The sequence below is a fragment of the Giraffa tippelskirchi genome, chromosome 2 (genome assembly GCF_054371585.1).
Source record: "Giraffa tippelskirchi isolate mGirTip1 chromosome 2, T2T-mGirTip1v1.2.pri, whole genome shotgun sequence".
NCBI lineage: Eukaryota > Metazoa > Chordata > Mammalia > Artiodactyla > Giraffidae > Giraffa > Giraffa tippelskirchi.
In genome coordinates, this window is record NC_137276.1 from 147,911,382 (window position 1) to 147,928,518 (window position 17,137).

At 40.7% G+C, this 17,137-nt stretch overlaps 1 protein-coding gene across 1 annotated transcript; it reads right to left on the reverse strand.

The window, feature by feature from the left end:
- Positions 1-2,207: 2,207 nt before the first annotated feature.
- Positions 2,208-16,409, reverse strand: KCNMB3 (potassium calcium-activated channel subfamily M regulatory beta subunit 3). Its single transcript, XM_081570988.1, is given in 5 exon segments — positions 2,208-4,508; positions 4,511-4,652; positions 5,474-5,672; positions 7,478-7,669; positions 16,298-16,409. Coding segments are annotated over 5 exon segments (849 nt in total). The 5' UTR covers positions 16,360-16,409; the 3' UTR covers positions 2,208-4,254.
- Positions 16,410-17,137: the final 728 nt, after the last annotated feature.

Genomic DNA, 17,137 nt, shown 5'->3' on the forward strand with positions numbered 1-17,137 from the left:
TCCCAAGTTGGGATGTTAGTTTTCACAAGCTTGTTTCGTTCATGTACTTCACTTGAGTAAGGGTTTGCACTTTTTGTCAATGCAGCGCCATTCCTTTTGCTTGGTTTTAGTTATGTTCATATTTCAGCCATGCTAGTTAGCATAAAGAGATAGTTATGAGCCATAAGAAAATCTTATGACTTAATTTTTATACAGCTACATTTAAGAGTTTTAGCAACAAAGAAAAAAGATCAGTCCACTGTACATATTAGCATAGATGGGTAGCTGGTTTTTACTACCAACAGTTGACTCCAGTCCTCCTGTTGGTAAGTGTGGGAAGGATAATGCATTTTTTAAGCATTAAGTTTATGAATCTATCTAAAATATTATTTAATCTCTCACTATAATAATTCTGTGGTTATGCTAAGAGCCATGTATATTTCTGGTGATTCTTACTTTTGTTAACCCTCCTAGGATAGCAAGGAGGCAGAACCTTCACTGTTCTATTATTTTCTCAGAATATCTTTAATAAGACTAACCTCCTTAATTCTAGTGCAGTTTTCCAAATGTGGTCACTAGCCAGTGATTTCATAAGAAAAAAAACTCTTTATCAGATTTATATTCCTATTGGAGAGCTTGGACTTCATGATTTCTAGAAATGTTTTTGGCTATGGAACCAAAGTTTCAAATGCAGTTAATGTTTTCAGTGTGGTTCAGTCCTAAGACTTTATTTCAGTTGAATAAAATCTAAAAGAATGTATCCTTTTAGAACGTAACACTTCAACATCTTGGGAATGTGACACTACCATAGACTACTGACACCTCCAGTGTTGACTTTGGAAGCTTCAAAAAGGAGCTCCCATCACCCTCTGTAGCCCCATTTATTGTCACAAATCTACTTCTCTATATTTGTCTTTCATTGAGTTAGAGTCCTGTAGTATACCACATTAGTTAGGAGGAAAATGTTTTTAAATGTTCTTTTAATGATGGCCCCAAAAAGTATTTGACACAGCAAGTGCACGTGTTACTGTACTGAGAATATAGAATAATAACAGTGTCACTAAATTTAAGACCTCGTCCCAGTCATGCTCTTCCTGGCAAGAAGTTTGGCCTGTGACTGCACTTAACTGTTTGTGCTCATCAGAAACTGTCAATGTCTGCTTTAACTTTGCAGTCTGTAACATCACGCTGTTTATTAAAAAAAAAAAATTACTAACTTGTGTCCAAACAATCCTTAGTGTACTATATGTTGAACAAAAAAACTGTGATAATTACATTTGCCATTTAATACTTAACAGCAAACCACTGTTGGTTATAATCAAAATTTAGCTGAAATTTTCTTATCAATAATGACTAAGTATAGTTGATTGAAAACCTGAAACTATTATGCCTTAAAAGCCAATTTTTCTGTCGCAGTAAAATGATGAATATTGGAGAAATATCAGTTTAAATATTAACTTCCTTTAAACAAGAAGAATTATATGCTTGTATTTTAAGCAGAGATACATGTGTACATATACATGTATGAATGTGTCTGTATGTGTGGACAGACTTTTGCCCAAGTCAGTTGATGACCAGAACCTAAAAGTGAAGTTCGTCTAGAAGCAAACTGGTTTTGCATTCAGCTATCATAAACCTTGCAAAAGGTAAGTCTGGGCTTTTCTTGGACCAGTAATGCACACGGGCATTGATATTTAGTGCTTCTAAGCAATTCACAGCAAATAATTGCTAAAATTTTCATTTGCCAAATGGTTTGAGTTAACGTTGTAAATTGACTTAGTTCTTCAAGCATAATGTATCTCTTTCCTGAGATGAGCCAAGTAGCTACTATATAAATAGAAAACTATAGTATTTGAAACACTTCAGCTTTGACACTTTCATACGCTTTAGGTTTCCGATTGTTTTTAATTTGTTAGGAGAAAAATCCAAAGAACTGCATATTGTTAGGTGGGTCTCAAACTTACTAAGAAATGGAATAGATATGTGACCTTAATTTAAGAAATCTAGAGAATCTCAATTTGCAGAATGATTTAAAAAGTGTATGCATACATATATTTTATTACAAGGAAGTCTTTGGCATACAAAATAATCTACTACAGCCTTCTAAATAGCATGTTCTGAACTCTAGATACATATCATACTTAGCCAAGAAAAAGTGGGGAGGAATCGGCTCCTGCAGCTCCTTACCCCAGCCCCTGTTCCAGCTGTCCAATAAAAGGTACCAAGACTGGTTGAATCATTTTATTTTTAATAAGAACTGTACATACTTAAGGTTTACAATATGGTGATTTGATATACATATACATAGTGAAATGATTACTACAGTCAAGCTAGTTAATGTATCATTCACATAGTTACCTTTGTGTGTGTGTGTGTGATGAGAGCACCTAGACTCTTCTCTTAGCAAACTTCTGGTACTCAATGCAGTATTATTAACTATAGTCATTATGTTGTACATTAGATCATGAGATTTATTCATCTTATAATGAAGTTTGTACACTTTAACCAATGTCTCCCGTGTTTCCCCCACCCTGCCCCTGGTAACCAGCATTCTGCTCTCTGCTTTTTATGTATTTGACTCTCTTAGATTCCACATACAAGTGAAAATGCAGTTTTTTTCCTTCCTGTGTCTGGATTATTCTTAGCATGATGCCCTCCAGGTTCATCCATGTTGTTGTAAATGTCAGGATCCTTTTTTTCAGGATGAAAAATATTCCATTGTATGTATGTTTACACACACACACACATATATATATATATCACAATTTATTCATCTGTCGATGGACACTTAGGTTGTTCCATATCTTGGCTGTTGTGAATAGTGCTGCAGTGAACATGAGAGTACAGATATTTCTTGAAGGTACTGATTTCATTTCCTTTGGGTATATACCCAGAAGAGGAATAAGGCTAACTAAAAATTGAAACTTAGCAAAAGTTTTGTTATCTATCTACTAGGTACCAGAAACCAACCTAGGTGTTTTACATACTTTGCCTTTTTTCTTCCCTAAAAATAACCTCATGAAAGAAAAGACCCATCCCCATCTCACGGATGAGAAGAGTGGCTCAGTTCAACTTACTTGCCCAAGGACACATATCTGAAAAGCTGTAATTATGGCCTACAAATTCTAAAAAATCTTACTCTGAGAGACATGTTGTCTCCACTATTCCACACTAGAAGGAGCAGAAAATACCCAAATTGTTCACTGCTGGTCAAGTCAATATTGCTCTATTATTCAGTTTGTTTAATAATGTGTGACTTGCAATTATTGCTAAAAGGCATTAAATTGGCTTAGAATCAAAGTTTGTTTTGATTACATCTACGTATCAGGGTTGCTTCAAAAGTCGTCCTTTTTATTGTCTATGATGTAAGATTTTTTTAGTAAAATTGTAAAGATATTTTGAGGAACATTGGTTTTCAAAGTGAAGTCTGTTTTCAACTCATATTCAGCTTAATCTGAAAAGCACTTGTTGGGAGAGTCTTGTGATACTATTTCATGACCATGGTTGATTCATTAATTAAAGTACGGACAATTGTTGACTATCCATGTGGGTTTTCTATGATGCGGATTATCTGAGATGAATGTTAAATTCTATCTGGTGCAGCTTCTGCCTAACTTGATAACATTTCTAGCCACCTCTCCCACTCCCTCCAGAGTGTACACAAAAAGCAAAATGAGCTTATGGGAAGCATAATTAACTAGAAAGAAATGTTTCTAAAAGAAAAATCACATGGTACATGGCAAGGTTAAGTACAAATAACACTAAGCTTAGTGAATTTCCCAGGCAGCAGCTTTCCTCTTTTCTCGTGGATGATGAGGTAAAACGGTAGGTCCATGTTTTCTGAAATTACCAGATTATTATCTTCCTGTAGTGTATGAACTGCTCTTCACTAAGACTTTTTTGACATGTGTTTCAATGTACACTGCATTGCATGGAACTAGACTGCCTGTTCAGTGCTCAGCAGGTTAGAAACTCGCATCACTTATTTCGACAGTGACAGGTTCTAGCAGGGGCTGATACTAGACGAAGCACAACTACCGTAAGCTCCTTTTACCCTGTGGAAACAAAAAGTGCTCCCTGGCTCATGTGGAGAGATCTGGAATAAAAAAGGTGGTGAATTTATATGTATTTATAGACTAGAATATACAATGAGACTTTTTAACATTTTTCTTTCCTGCATGAAATAACCATGCTTTGTTTCTACACGGTTAGTTTGCAAGTAGGCATAATCAGGTCCTCAAGTGCAGACCCTGCAGGTATCTGAAGGCCAGGACTTTAATTTGGCCACCGTCTTAAGGTTTCTCTGCTCCTTCCTTTGCTCCTCCCAACACGCCACAGTTTGAATTGATGCTGTGCCATGTAAGGAAATTTGCCACTTACCTCATTTCTGAATGCAGTGCTGTGTTTTTCACACAAGAAGGACAGGTACTGTGTTAATCTCACCATGCCAACTATCAGGACACCACCCAGCAGGGTCAGTGAAGGCCAAAATAAACAGTGGAAGATCACCATCTGGTCGTACTTTTTATGAGAATGACATCTTCGGATTGGCTGTCTGGACTGTAGAAGCATGAAAATGGGGTCCCATTTTTGTGATCGAAGAATTCCTTTATGTCCAGAGCACCGCTGAGCAACTCATTTCTATCCCGGTGGCACTTAGGTGTGTAGAAGCACTAGGAATACGGAGGAGGAAGAAAAATGAGGGCGCTGGCTCTGAAATCAAGCACTTAAAAGTTTTAATTCTGAAATCTCTTCACAACTGAAGCTAGTAAGAGTTTTAATCTCTGAGGGTGACAAGACCTATTACACAGCTCCTGGGGAAGGGGTGCCAGGAAGGCAAATAGTGAACTGGCCATTTCTGAGCACTAAACAAGGATGTGGGAATAAAGACACTGAGGTTTATTACCGTATCCACTAAGCACTCAAGACACTCTGCCATTGGCCTACAAAAACATTTGAGACCTTAAAGGTTATGGCATCCAAAACAGAAATCACCAGATTGAAACGAGTGTTTAAGTAAACACAAAGAAGTGTAAAATGTCAACTAATTTAAGTCAACTTTTTATAGTTAGGTGAAAATGTACTCTTTAAGTCATATGAACCTGTTGAGTATCCTTTAAAGGATAATCTTCAAATTTCTTTGATAAGAATAATTGTTTGATTTAAGGTGGGCTGTAAGTTCATTTTAACATTTTCAATTCGATGAGGAATGGGATCTTCCAACAATAAGTTAAGACTACCTACAAATAATTTTGTTCACTGTCTCAAGTCTTTAAATTCCAGACACCAATATGAACTCTCTTTTCTATATACCCCATTTTTCCTCCAAGAACACTTTTAGCTTCATTTATCCTGTTTGGATCACTATTGAGATGTTCACTGGAAGAAAACAGTTTTATCTAGAGATGGCCTTAGGTACTGCACCTTGCTAGAGACAGTCTGCCACGGAAAGGTTGTGTAATGAGAACACTTTCACACATGAAATTTACACTACCTTGGAATTTATCTGGACAGCCTCTTCATTATAGTGTAGGAGCACCTTCTGACCTGAATGGGTGAGGTTCACAAACACCTGGAGACACGGGTACTCGCCCTGACCTCGGCAGCCCATCCCACAGGTAAATGCACAGTCCATCCAGTCGTGCATGATGTGCGCATGGATGATAGTTCAGTTCGATTCTTCTCTCTGAGTGCTTCCATTCTGAAAAGTAAATAAATGATTTTCATCCCTAGAAAATTTAGTCCTATACTTCTAATGTGATAACCCAAGGCACCTGTCTTTTTCAAAGCAACATAGGACCCACACAGAAGGCATTTAGCGATTCAGGAGCACAGAGAACCTTGCAATGGGATAAACAGCAGCAAGGTACCAAGTTCCCTCTCAGTTATGACCCTCCTGGCATATTTCTCACTATAGATCAATGGTTTTCAAATTTCAGAATCACCTGAATGGGTTTGTTAGAATGAATAATTTGTTAAAACATGGGTTCTATGACTTGGGATTTGGGTTCAGTTGGTCCAAGTTGAGGCCCAGAAATCTGTGAATTTAACAGTATTTAAAGTGTTTGGGGAAACATACTTTTTAGCAACATTAGCCTAAATACTATAACCACAAAAATTCACACTCAGAAATCTTACTATCTTCCTGCCTCATTAACTCAAGATCCACCCACTGGCTTGTCCTGGTGAAAATGTGCCTTTGGAAGGAGTCCCGCCACAGGGCTCTTAGGCAATTTAGCCATTCCATTTACCCTCTCTAAGAGGCAAGTGCAAATCATATGAGGAATCCCATTAGAAAACTTGCCATATTTTAACTTTAGTAAACTCCTTAAGGTCAAGAACTATATCCTCTGCATCTTTATGTGCCTCAAAGCAGAAAGCACAATCCCTCTCACATAGTAGAGGCTAAATAAGTGTTGTACTGAACTAAATTTTACTTGGCTTCCCTGGTGGCTCAGTGGTAAAGAATCTATCTGCCTTCCAATGCAGGAAACACGGGTTCTATCTCTGATCCAGGAAGATCACACATGCCTTGGAGCAACTAAGCCCCTGCACCACAACTATTGAGCTTGTGCTCTAGTTGCTCAGCAGCAACTACTGAGCCCATGTGCCACAATTACTGAAGCCTGGGTGCCCTAGAGCCTGTGCTCCACAACAAGAGAAGCCACAGCAATGAAGAGCCCGCACACCACAACTAAAGAGTAGCCCCACTTGCCGCAACTAAAGAAAAGTCCGAGCAGCAACAAAGACCCAGCATAGCCCAAAATAAATAAATAACAATTATTTTTAAAAATTCTACTTGGAAAACATTCCTTGAGGATTTGTACACACACCACACACATAGAATGTCATAGATACAGTGAGAAAGTGTAGACAAAAGTCTGCCCATGAAGACTTTGTGGTGGTATTAACCTTGGGTATTTTCCTTGGCCTTTCTGAGCCTGAGATTTCTCATCCATAAAGTGAAAATCAAAGTAGTAAAATAATGCTTCCTTCATGGACTTGGGGTAAGTTTATATAGGGATAAAATATATGTTTGATATATAGTATATATTTAAGTTAATGGTAACTTATTACACGTGTTTAATAAGGAAACTACTTAAAAGAAAAAGAAGAAAACTAATATTTATTGAGCAACAACTATGTGCCAGATAGATACTACCAAACTCAAAAACTCAGACTCAAAAAACTTTTGTTATGTTCATGCAGAAACTCATCCTCATCTCCTTCCCTAGGATGTTAGTATATTAAAGAATGTATTACCTGCAGGGATATCGAATATGTGGACCCCCTATTGAAAGACTTTGGAGACTGGAGGAGGGGAGCAGCAAAGGAATATCTTTCACTTTCTCACCACCCCTTCCTCCACACCCAGCTGCCTCCCAGCACTGAGAGAGGAACAGGGATTCTGGAGAAAGCAAAGCCAGCCTCCCCTCTCCTCCTTTACCACTGTTCCTGCACCTAGGATAAATACTACGTCTCCTCTCCCTGTTCTCACCTGAGCAAGAAGGGCTTCAGGATGGTTACTCCAAGCAAGAAGAACATTAGGACAGAGAAACCCATCATTGCAAACCCTAGCAGCATGGCCCAGTCCTCTCCAGCACTGGATGGCAGCTTCCTGTGCACATCTGGTGGGTCTCCATCATTGTGGTCTGTGTTTCTCCTCGTCCCTGAGGTAGAAAAGGCTGACCTTTGTGGGAACAGGGAAGGATATATTTCAATAAATTGGGACCCCAGTTCTCATAAATAGTTGGGAACAGTAGTGATTATTTTGTATAATAAATGTTAAATCACTATGTTGTACACCTGGAACTAGCATAGTGTTGTAGGTCAATTACACTTCAATTTTTAAAATTAAATAAATAAACAGTATTTGTTTTTAAAAGCCTAAGTTTAAATTCTAACACTTCTGGAAGAAAGCATAATAAGAATCCTTTATGACCTTGGTGTAGGCAAATATTTCTTAGATACAACACACAAGCACAATCTGACACACAAGCACAATGACACACAAACACAAAGAACAAATTGGTAAACTGGACTTCATTAAAATTTCTGCTCTTCAAAAAAAAACAGTTTAAAGAATGAAAAACAAGACCAGACTGTAAGAAAATATTGGCACATCATTTATCTGATAAAAATCTTGAATCCAGAACACATAAAGAACTGTCAAATTCAGTAATGCCACACAACATGATTAACAGTTTCAACAGCCACTTCAGAGAAGATACTGCTACTGCTAAGTCATCTCAGTCGTGTCCGACTCTGTGTGACCCCATAGATGGCAGCCCACCAGGCTCCCCTGTCCCTGGGATTCTCCAGGCAAGAATACTGGAGTGGGTTGCCATTTCCTTCTCCAATGCATGAAAGTGAAAAGTGAAAGTGAAGTCGCTCAGTCGTGTCTGACTCTTAGCGACCCCATGGACTGCAGCCTACCAGGCTCCTCCATCCATGGGATTTTCCAGGCAAGAGTACTGGAATGGGGTGCCATTGCCTTCTCCATCAGAGAAGATATATACATAGCAAATAAGCACATAAGAAGATCTCATTAGAAACTTGTACATTAAAACTACACCAACATACCACATCATCCCCACTAGAATGGGTTAAACCAAAACAACAGACTGTATCAAGTGTTGGAGATGATATAAGAAACTGGAACTCTCCTGCACTGCTGATGGGAATATAAAACAGTATAACCACTTTGGAAAACAGCTGGTATGTCCTAAAAAAGTTAAATATATAGGGGACCATATGACCCAGGTGTTCCATTTCTAGGTATTTATTTACCAAGCAGAATGTAAGCACACGATCATACAAAGACTTGTACACAGATGTTCTTGGAACCCCAACTGTAAGGAGCCCAAAACTGAAAACAACCCAAATATGTGATATACGTTTTATCAGTAAGTATAAATTCTTACATTTGTATAATGGAGTACTGTGTAGCAACAGAACTGATAAACACAGTACTCATAATGGACCTCAAAATAATTACGCTGAGTGAAAAATGCTGAACAAATGAGAGAGGCCACAGTGTATAATTCCATTCCAACAAAATTCTAGAAGATGCAAACTTACGTTTAGTGACAGAAAGCAGATTAAGCGGTTACCTGGGGGTTGGAGGACATGCTGTGGGCTTCCCCCGTGGCTCAGTGGTAAAGAATCCACCTGCACTGCAGGAGCCACAGGAGACGTGGGTTCGATTCCTGGGTTGGGAAGACGCCCTGGAGGAGGAAATGGCAACCCACTCCAGTATTCTTGCCTAGAGAATCCTATGGACAGAGAAGCCTGGTGGGCTATAGTCCATAGGTCACAAAGAGTCAGGTACAACTGAAACAACTTAGCATGCAAGCAGCATAGGAGACATGCTAAAGGGCACAAGGAAACTTTCGTGGTTGTAGGTTATGGGTATGTTTCTCATCTTGACTGGGTGCTGGTTTCACAGTTACACACATATGTCAAAACTTGCCAAGTGGTACACTCCCTGGTGGCTCAGATGGTAAAGCATCTGCCTACAATGCGGGAGACCTGGGTTTGATCCCTGGGTAGGGAAGATCCCCTGGAAAAGGGAATGGCAATCCACTCCAGTACTCTTGCCTGGAAAATCCCATGGATGGAGGAGCCTGGTAGGCTACAGTCCACAGGGTCACAAAGAGTCAGACAAGACTGAGCAACTTCACTTTCACTTTTCACACTTTAAATATGTGCCATTCGTCATATTTCAAACATAAAGCTTTTTTTTTTTTTTGGCAAATGTTGGAAGAAAAAAAGTGGGACATTTACCAACCCATGGTGGGGTAAAGGGATGATCCCCTCTGCCGTTCACCTGAGGGGTGTGGGCAGACTTGATGCAACACAGTGAGATCTTACATTCAGAGCTCAGTTAAAAGTCCATCTAAACAAGCTAAAATGACATGTTAAAAATTTTTTTTTTAATGTAACAAGACTAAGGAATGTTGCCTAGGTAAAGTCTTTAGAGATCTGTTTAATCAATGACTAGGAAAGAATCACCTATAAGTAGCTTTCATACTTACTTTTATCTCTCATGGATATTGTATATTCCCCCAGAAAATATTTTTTTACATTCCTTTATGAATTCCATATGGGAAGAATGACTCCGCAGGCTCCCATTTGGAATTAACAGCATCCTGAAGGAGGATCTGACTTGCTCTTTCATGTCCAGCTGCCGGGAAGACAGTACATCTAGGGCTTTCTGGCCAGGGGCCCAGTCTGCTCAGAACAGTGAGGGTCTCACTGTGGCTTCTCCCCTTGCCCACCTCTCCTCTGTCTTCACGCAGCTCCATAAACAGGGCCCTCCATCTCTTCCCTATCTCTGCTCTGTTCTAGCAAAGGAGGTGATAAATTCTTTCACAAGGGGGCTGTCCAGTGAACCAAGTCCAACACAAAGGTCACCAACTGGTGGCCCATGGACAGCATCCAGCCCGCAGATGTGTTTTGTTTGGCTTTTCCTGTGTGTTTTTTTAATTGTGGGATTAGTTGCTAACACTTTAAAAATCATGAAATTTCTCACACAAATGCAGATTTCTACTTTTGAAAAAAATCACAAAGGCCACGTCACTGCCTATGAAGAGCTGGCTGAGCCGAGCAAAGACTGCCCCTGGGGACAGGGGTGTCTTCTCCAATCCGCCACAGTCCCACCACTTCCTATGGTCACTGTCACTGTTCCCTGCTCAGCAGGCATTTGTGTCCAAGAGGTATTTCCATTTTAAGAAGCTTAACGAAATCTTAAGCCAAACAAATGCAGCCATAATGGTAAAAACTCAGGCTCCATCAAGCTGTGTAAAAAGCTTACTAAAATTTTGAAGTGGAACAAAAACCCTGTAGAGGGAATTACTAGTCGTTGTCTTCGGAAAGCGTATTTTATACCTTATCTTCCATCCTTCCTCCTTTCTCTCCCTAATTCCCTTTCTCCTGGCAATATCTTCAGACCTCAAGAGAGTGAGATTGGGGGGATTCGCTGGTGGCCCAGTGGTTAGGATCCTGCGCTTTCACTGCTGAGGGAGCGGGTTCAATCCCTGGTTGGGGGCTATGTCTCTGTAAGCCTCGTGGCTCAGCCGAAAGAGAGTGTGAGTGAGGGGGATGTGGGGCAATCCAGTTTGTTCTGGGGGCCTGCTCTGGGAGACAGTACCCTCAGGAGATGACAACTCTGCCGTTACACTGCTTTGGGAATCAAAGTCCTGGTTTGGGATTTTTAGTCTCCTTTGATATTTTACTCACCCTCTATCATCCCACCTTCAGAGAATGGGCAGTGGGGGAAAATTTAATGAAATCTGAGCCAGCATATTTTATAGTTTCTCAACAAATATGATAGCTTGATTAAGAGTTTTAGCCCTAAAGGAAGGTTTGGCTATTTTCCAGGTTCCCATTAGTAAAGAACCCGCCTGCCACTGCAGGAGACACAAGAGACAATGGTTGGAATCCCTGGGTCGGGAAGATTCCCTGGAGAAGGAAATGGCAACCCACTACAGTATTTTTGCCTGGAGAATCCCATGGACAGAGGGGCCTGGCAGGCCACAGTCCATGGGGTCACAAAGAGTCAGATACAACTTAGTGATTAAACCACCAGGTTCCCAATACCCAACACCCAGCATTTCCCTCGTGTTCTGAAACTGGGCTTTAGTTGCTCTATATTGTAAAATCTCCAGAGGCTTATTGTCAGATATCTGTGGAATCCATGCATGAAGAGGCTTATTATGAGGCCTCTCTGGCCATTTCTGACCTATTGATTTAACATACCAAATTATACCTGTGATGTACAAAACTGGTATAACCTGGGAATAAGACCTAGTAGTATAATAGACTAGTCTTTCTAATATTTCTGTCCACTTTGTTTAAAGGCTTTATGAAAAGCTGAAAACTTAAAAGGCACCTTGTGAAGAAATTTCATATATGGAGGGAAAGATAATAAACAATAATTGCTAAAAATGAATACACAGCTATATTTTACTATTATAATAATAAAAACAATCTTCTATTTCTCTAGTAAAATAAACTAGATACCACTTTAACTGTAAACAATAAAAATTCTGGTCAAAGCTTAGGAAAAAAAAGAGTTTGAAATATGAAAAGGACAAAAACTATGTGAAAATAAGAACCCAGAGGAGAAAGTGGACTGGAGCACAAGTTGACCTTGAGGGCATTTGCAGAACTTGCTGACCCTGAGCTTCAGTCTCAGTTTGTGGGAAGGACACAGGGACAGGAGACAATGCCCAAAGCCCATCCAGGGTATGGGAGTTAACGCTCTCAACTACAGCTGGGATCCAAAAGACCTCATACTCAGTGTGAGGTGGAATGACAAGTACCCACCGTCCACACACAACTCCCTAGGACACTGCCGGGAAAGAGCCTTTCTCAAACCCTGACACTGCACAGAGGAGGAAAACTACAATCTCCCCTGAGACTTCACAACCTTAAGGAGATCCTCAAGAGAGTTTATGGCCAGAATTCACACTACTTGGGAAATCCAGAAACCTCAAGCTGAGAATTTCATTCAGTCTTCTCTCAAGTAGTTGGTGCCCTCTGGCAGCAGGGAGAAGCCAATGTATAACTTCTCTGGAGGAGCTCACCTCCAACCTAGGTCTCCAAGGAATCCTACAAAGTTTCAAGGAATATGTGCTCTCACTCTAAAGTCATAAAGCACAATATTAGGGCCTTGGAGTGAGAAAAACACAACAGAGTCAGATCCCCCAAAAACCTTCTGATTTTGGACAATATATAAAAATATATCTATGATATGTTTGAAAAAATAAAGGAGGGGTGGATATCAGAAAGAGCAAGAGACTCTAAAACATGACCAAGACAGTATTAAAAAGAACCAAATAGAATTTCTAGAAATGAAAAAGAATTGATATAAAAATTCAATGGATAACAAGGACCTATTGTATAGCACAGGGAACTATATTTAATATCTTGTAATAACCTATAGTGGAAAAGAATCTGAAAAAATATGTATACATATTATACATATATGTGGGCATGCTCAGTCATGCCCAACTCTGTGACCCCATCAACTGTAGCCCACCAGGCTCCTCTATCCAAAGAATTTTCCAGGCAAGTATACTGGAGTGGGTTGTCATTTCCTACTCCAGGGAATCTTCCTGACCCAGGGAGTGAACCCTTGTCTCCTACGTCTCCTGTAAGGCAGGCAGATTCTTTACCACTCTGCCACCTAGGAAGCCCATATGTGTGTGTGTGTGTGTATATATATATATAACTGAATCACTTTGCTATATACCTGAAATATTGTAAATCAATTAAACGTCAATAAAAAAAGTCAGTGGATAGATTTAACAGTAATTTAGATACATCTGAAAAGATAATTAGTAAACAGTTTGATCTGCAAAATAGCTAAAGTATATAATACAGATTTCTTTAATGGAAAATACTGAAGAAAAGTTAAGAAGCATGGAAGACAGACAGAAAGGGTCTAGCATAAAGTCTAGTCAGAATTCCAGAAAAAAGAAAAAGAGAGAAAAAAGGCCAAGTAATATTTTAAAAAGACAATAATATTACAGAAATGATGAGGGTCCAGTCCACAGATTCCAGAAGCCAAGTGGGATAAAATAAAATGAAACCCACACCTACATACATCACAGAGATTTTGCACAGAGACAAGAGAAATTCTTAAAAGCAGCCAGAGAAAAAGATTAACTTCAAAGGAATGACAATTAAGCTGAGAGCTTACTTCTCTATAAGAACAGAAGCCAGAAATATTGCCTTTATGCTGAGAAAAAACAGAACTCTATACCCAGCAAATTCTCACAAGAGTTAAGTAAGAAATAAAGGCATTTCAGACACACACAAAGCCGAGTTTGCCATCAACAGACCCCCACTAAAGAAAAAGGTGAAGCATTTACTTCAGGCAGAGGGAAAACAATCCAATCTAAGAGCCAAGAGTTAGTCAAAAATGAAGAGCAATTACAGGGGTAAATAGGTGAGTAAAGATACTAACCTCACAAAATAATAACAATAAAATTTCAATATTTAAATGTTTTAATTAAAATAATGATAAAGGTGATGACAATGACTGTTCACTTACTGGGTTAGTCCCTTTGTCTATATTGTTTAAATAGAATGAGAGCAGCAACTTCCCTGGTGGTCCTGTGGTTTAGACTGCACTTCCAATGCAGGGGGTGTAGGTTGGATCTCTCATTGGGGAACTAGGATCCTTCAGGCAGCATGGCAAAGCCAATAAATTAATTAATTTAAAAAATAAATAGAATGAGATCATACTGGCTATAGTGGGTTGTTTTTTTTTTTTTTTAAGCTTGTCTTTTCCACTTAACATAATAACCACTTTCCCATGTTGGCAGCAATTCTTTGTAACCCTTCTGCTGGCTACATAATATTCCGTCAATTGGATACACCATAATTTCCTTAACCATTTCCCTATTGTTGGATATTAAACTGTTTCCAGTTTCCCCAGGCCATAAACAGTTCTGTAATTAAGTTTGTGGTATTTACAAGTACCTTTCATCCAACAACCTCAAAGTGCTTAAGAGTGATCTAATTTTGCTCTTCAGCCAATAAGATGAGTGAATAGCATTTTCATTCCTTTTTGCCAGCAATAATCTTCACTTCTAACCAATGTGTGTACCTGGAGGGATTTTATTCACAGTCATGGCAGTACCCACACCTTCCTGTTGCTCCCCTGCTTTCAGAACTGACTTTCCCACCTGCCCAAACTACCACATTTGCTATGGGTGCTTTCTGGCTTAGCCTGAGGCAAACTCAAAGAGCTTGAACATGTTCATCTGGGGGTGATCCCTGAGGAAGCCAGCAGCCTCTCCCTCCAGCACTGTTACTTGGGCAGAATGTTCCTTAGAAGGATGCTGAGGTTCATCAAGGCTTGATAGTTCTGCTGACACTCATCTCACATGTGTATGTAATTTTAGGCACTGGCTATGTTAAATTAACATTTCCTTATAATTTGTGTTGCAGAGATGTGGGTAATTATTTTTACCCTATTTTTTTTAATTACAAATTTATATAACAACTTCTTTTGAAACAGCAAAGGAGGTTGAGGAAAGTCAATATGGTCTGTGAAGTTCACCATGAGGCAAGACGGGTGATCCAATTGTGCATTTCAGAACTGGAAATGGGACACTGTATTGCTTTGGTGAGAACACAACTGCTCTTACAGCTAGTTAACTGTGTTATGAATGGAGCATTAGAACTTGTTCCCCTGCATGTTAGTCATTTGACCTTCTGCCCTACAATGATTCACTTTAATTGTCTTCTCACAAAAGCATTAGTTTATTTGTAAGGGAGAAGTGTTTTTGCCTAGGTCTCTTTCTTCTGTCTGTTCCTTCCTCCTCCAGCCCCGACCTCCATCCAAACCCCTCTCACTCTCCTGCATTCTCTCTCTCAAAGGTGGATGAGTGTAGTTACAGAAGATGGGAGTGAGCAATGTGATGACCATTATGATCTTTATACTGTTTCCACTTTCTCAGCTCCCTGCTCCACTCAAGCTGCTAACAAACCACCCAGGTTTCCAGATACAGTGAGCAAACATAGCTATGAAATGTACCCTCCCAGGAGTAAGCTGGCAAGCCTTAATATCTCATTCCTCAAACACCCTCAGACATTGTCCCTCTTTCCAGGTGGGTGCCCACTTCTCAGTGTCCTACTGCTCCACTCCTGGGGGCAGGCAGATGTACGGCACCTCTGCTTTGCATTCCCCTGGGGAAGAAAGAGGTCCTCAAGATAACCGGTCTCACTTCCCCCTTAGATGGTACAGGTGGGTAGTTAATAACAGCAGCTGAAATGTAAAATGGTATAGTATAGAAAGTAGCACTGGCTTTTACACTAAGGCATGCAGAGACCATCACTACCTCCATCAGCAGACAAGGGGATGGGGCAGAGAGAGGTGAAGTGACTTGCCCACAGTCAGCCAGCCATTTAAGCCAGCTGGATTTGAATCCAGGCTGTGACGCCAAGATCCAAGCAGTTTTCACCAATGAAACCAATGCTGGTAGTAACTTCATTCAACTGACAGACATTTGTTGAGCACCAACTGTGTGCTGGGCAGAGTTCTACTGCTGCAGAGCCAGGGAGGCTCGAGTCCTAGCCTCCAAGAACTTGCCATCTAGAGGAGGAAGCCAACAAGGAAGGACGCACCCCGTGATAGCAGCGCTGCTGGGGAAGCCTCCAGGCTCCCTCGGGAGGCATGACAAGTGGACCCCTCTGAGGATAAAGACCAGACTCAACCCCCAAACTCCTTGAAGCCGCTCTTCTTCTAACCAGTTGCTCAGCGAGATGCCATAAAGACTGAGAGATTCTGGGGGTGACTTACCTCCCCTGGCGTCTCCGGCCACCCTGAAGTGTAATTTGAACAGGGATGCTGAACGGCTGCATGAGACCACAGGGCTAGGCAAAACGGACTCCTTTCACCAGACTCATAGCCTGAGGGCGCCAGCCAGAAGGGTGAAGTTTAAACATCAGCGGAAGTGGGGTCCCAGGGGAGGCCCTCAGGCGCACCTGCGCCTCCAGAGCTACCTCCCGGGGGTATGCCGCGCCCGCTCCCCTGGCGAGTGGGGAGGTTGGGACAGGCCTGTCCAGGCGGCTCTGCAGACTCCTGGCAAGGCGGAGCGGTCCGTCCAAAAGGGTCAGGATCGACCCTCTGTGGCTTCTGCTGCCAGACCTTCTCCTCAAGCTCGCCCAGAGCCTGCCGCCGCCTTAACACCTGGGCTCGGCTTGAGCTGTCATGCATCGCCATAGAGACCGAAACGCTTGTGGAAAGTTCTGAGGCCCAAGGGACCCTATGTAATCGGTGAAGGGCATATATTACTATTACATTGCAGCTCACTGAAATGATGATGACAGAATGCCAAGGAGACTACTTTTGCTGAATTTTTTTAAGTAAAGGTAATATTATCTTGAGGCTTCCCTTGTAGCTCAGTTGGTAAAGAATCTGCCTACAATGCAGGAGACCTGGGCTTAATTCCTGGGTCAGGAAGATCTCCTAGAGAAGGAAATGGCAACTCACTCCAGTATTCTTGCCTGGAGAATTCCATGGACAGAGGAGCCTGGTAGGCCACAGTCCATGGGGTTGCAAGAGTCAGACACGACTTAGCAACTAAACTACCACCAATGTTATCTTAACATTTTCCAAAACGTTAGTGTTGGCAAGAAG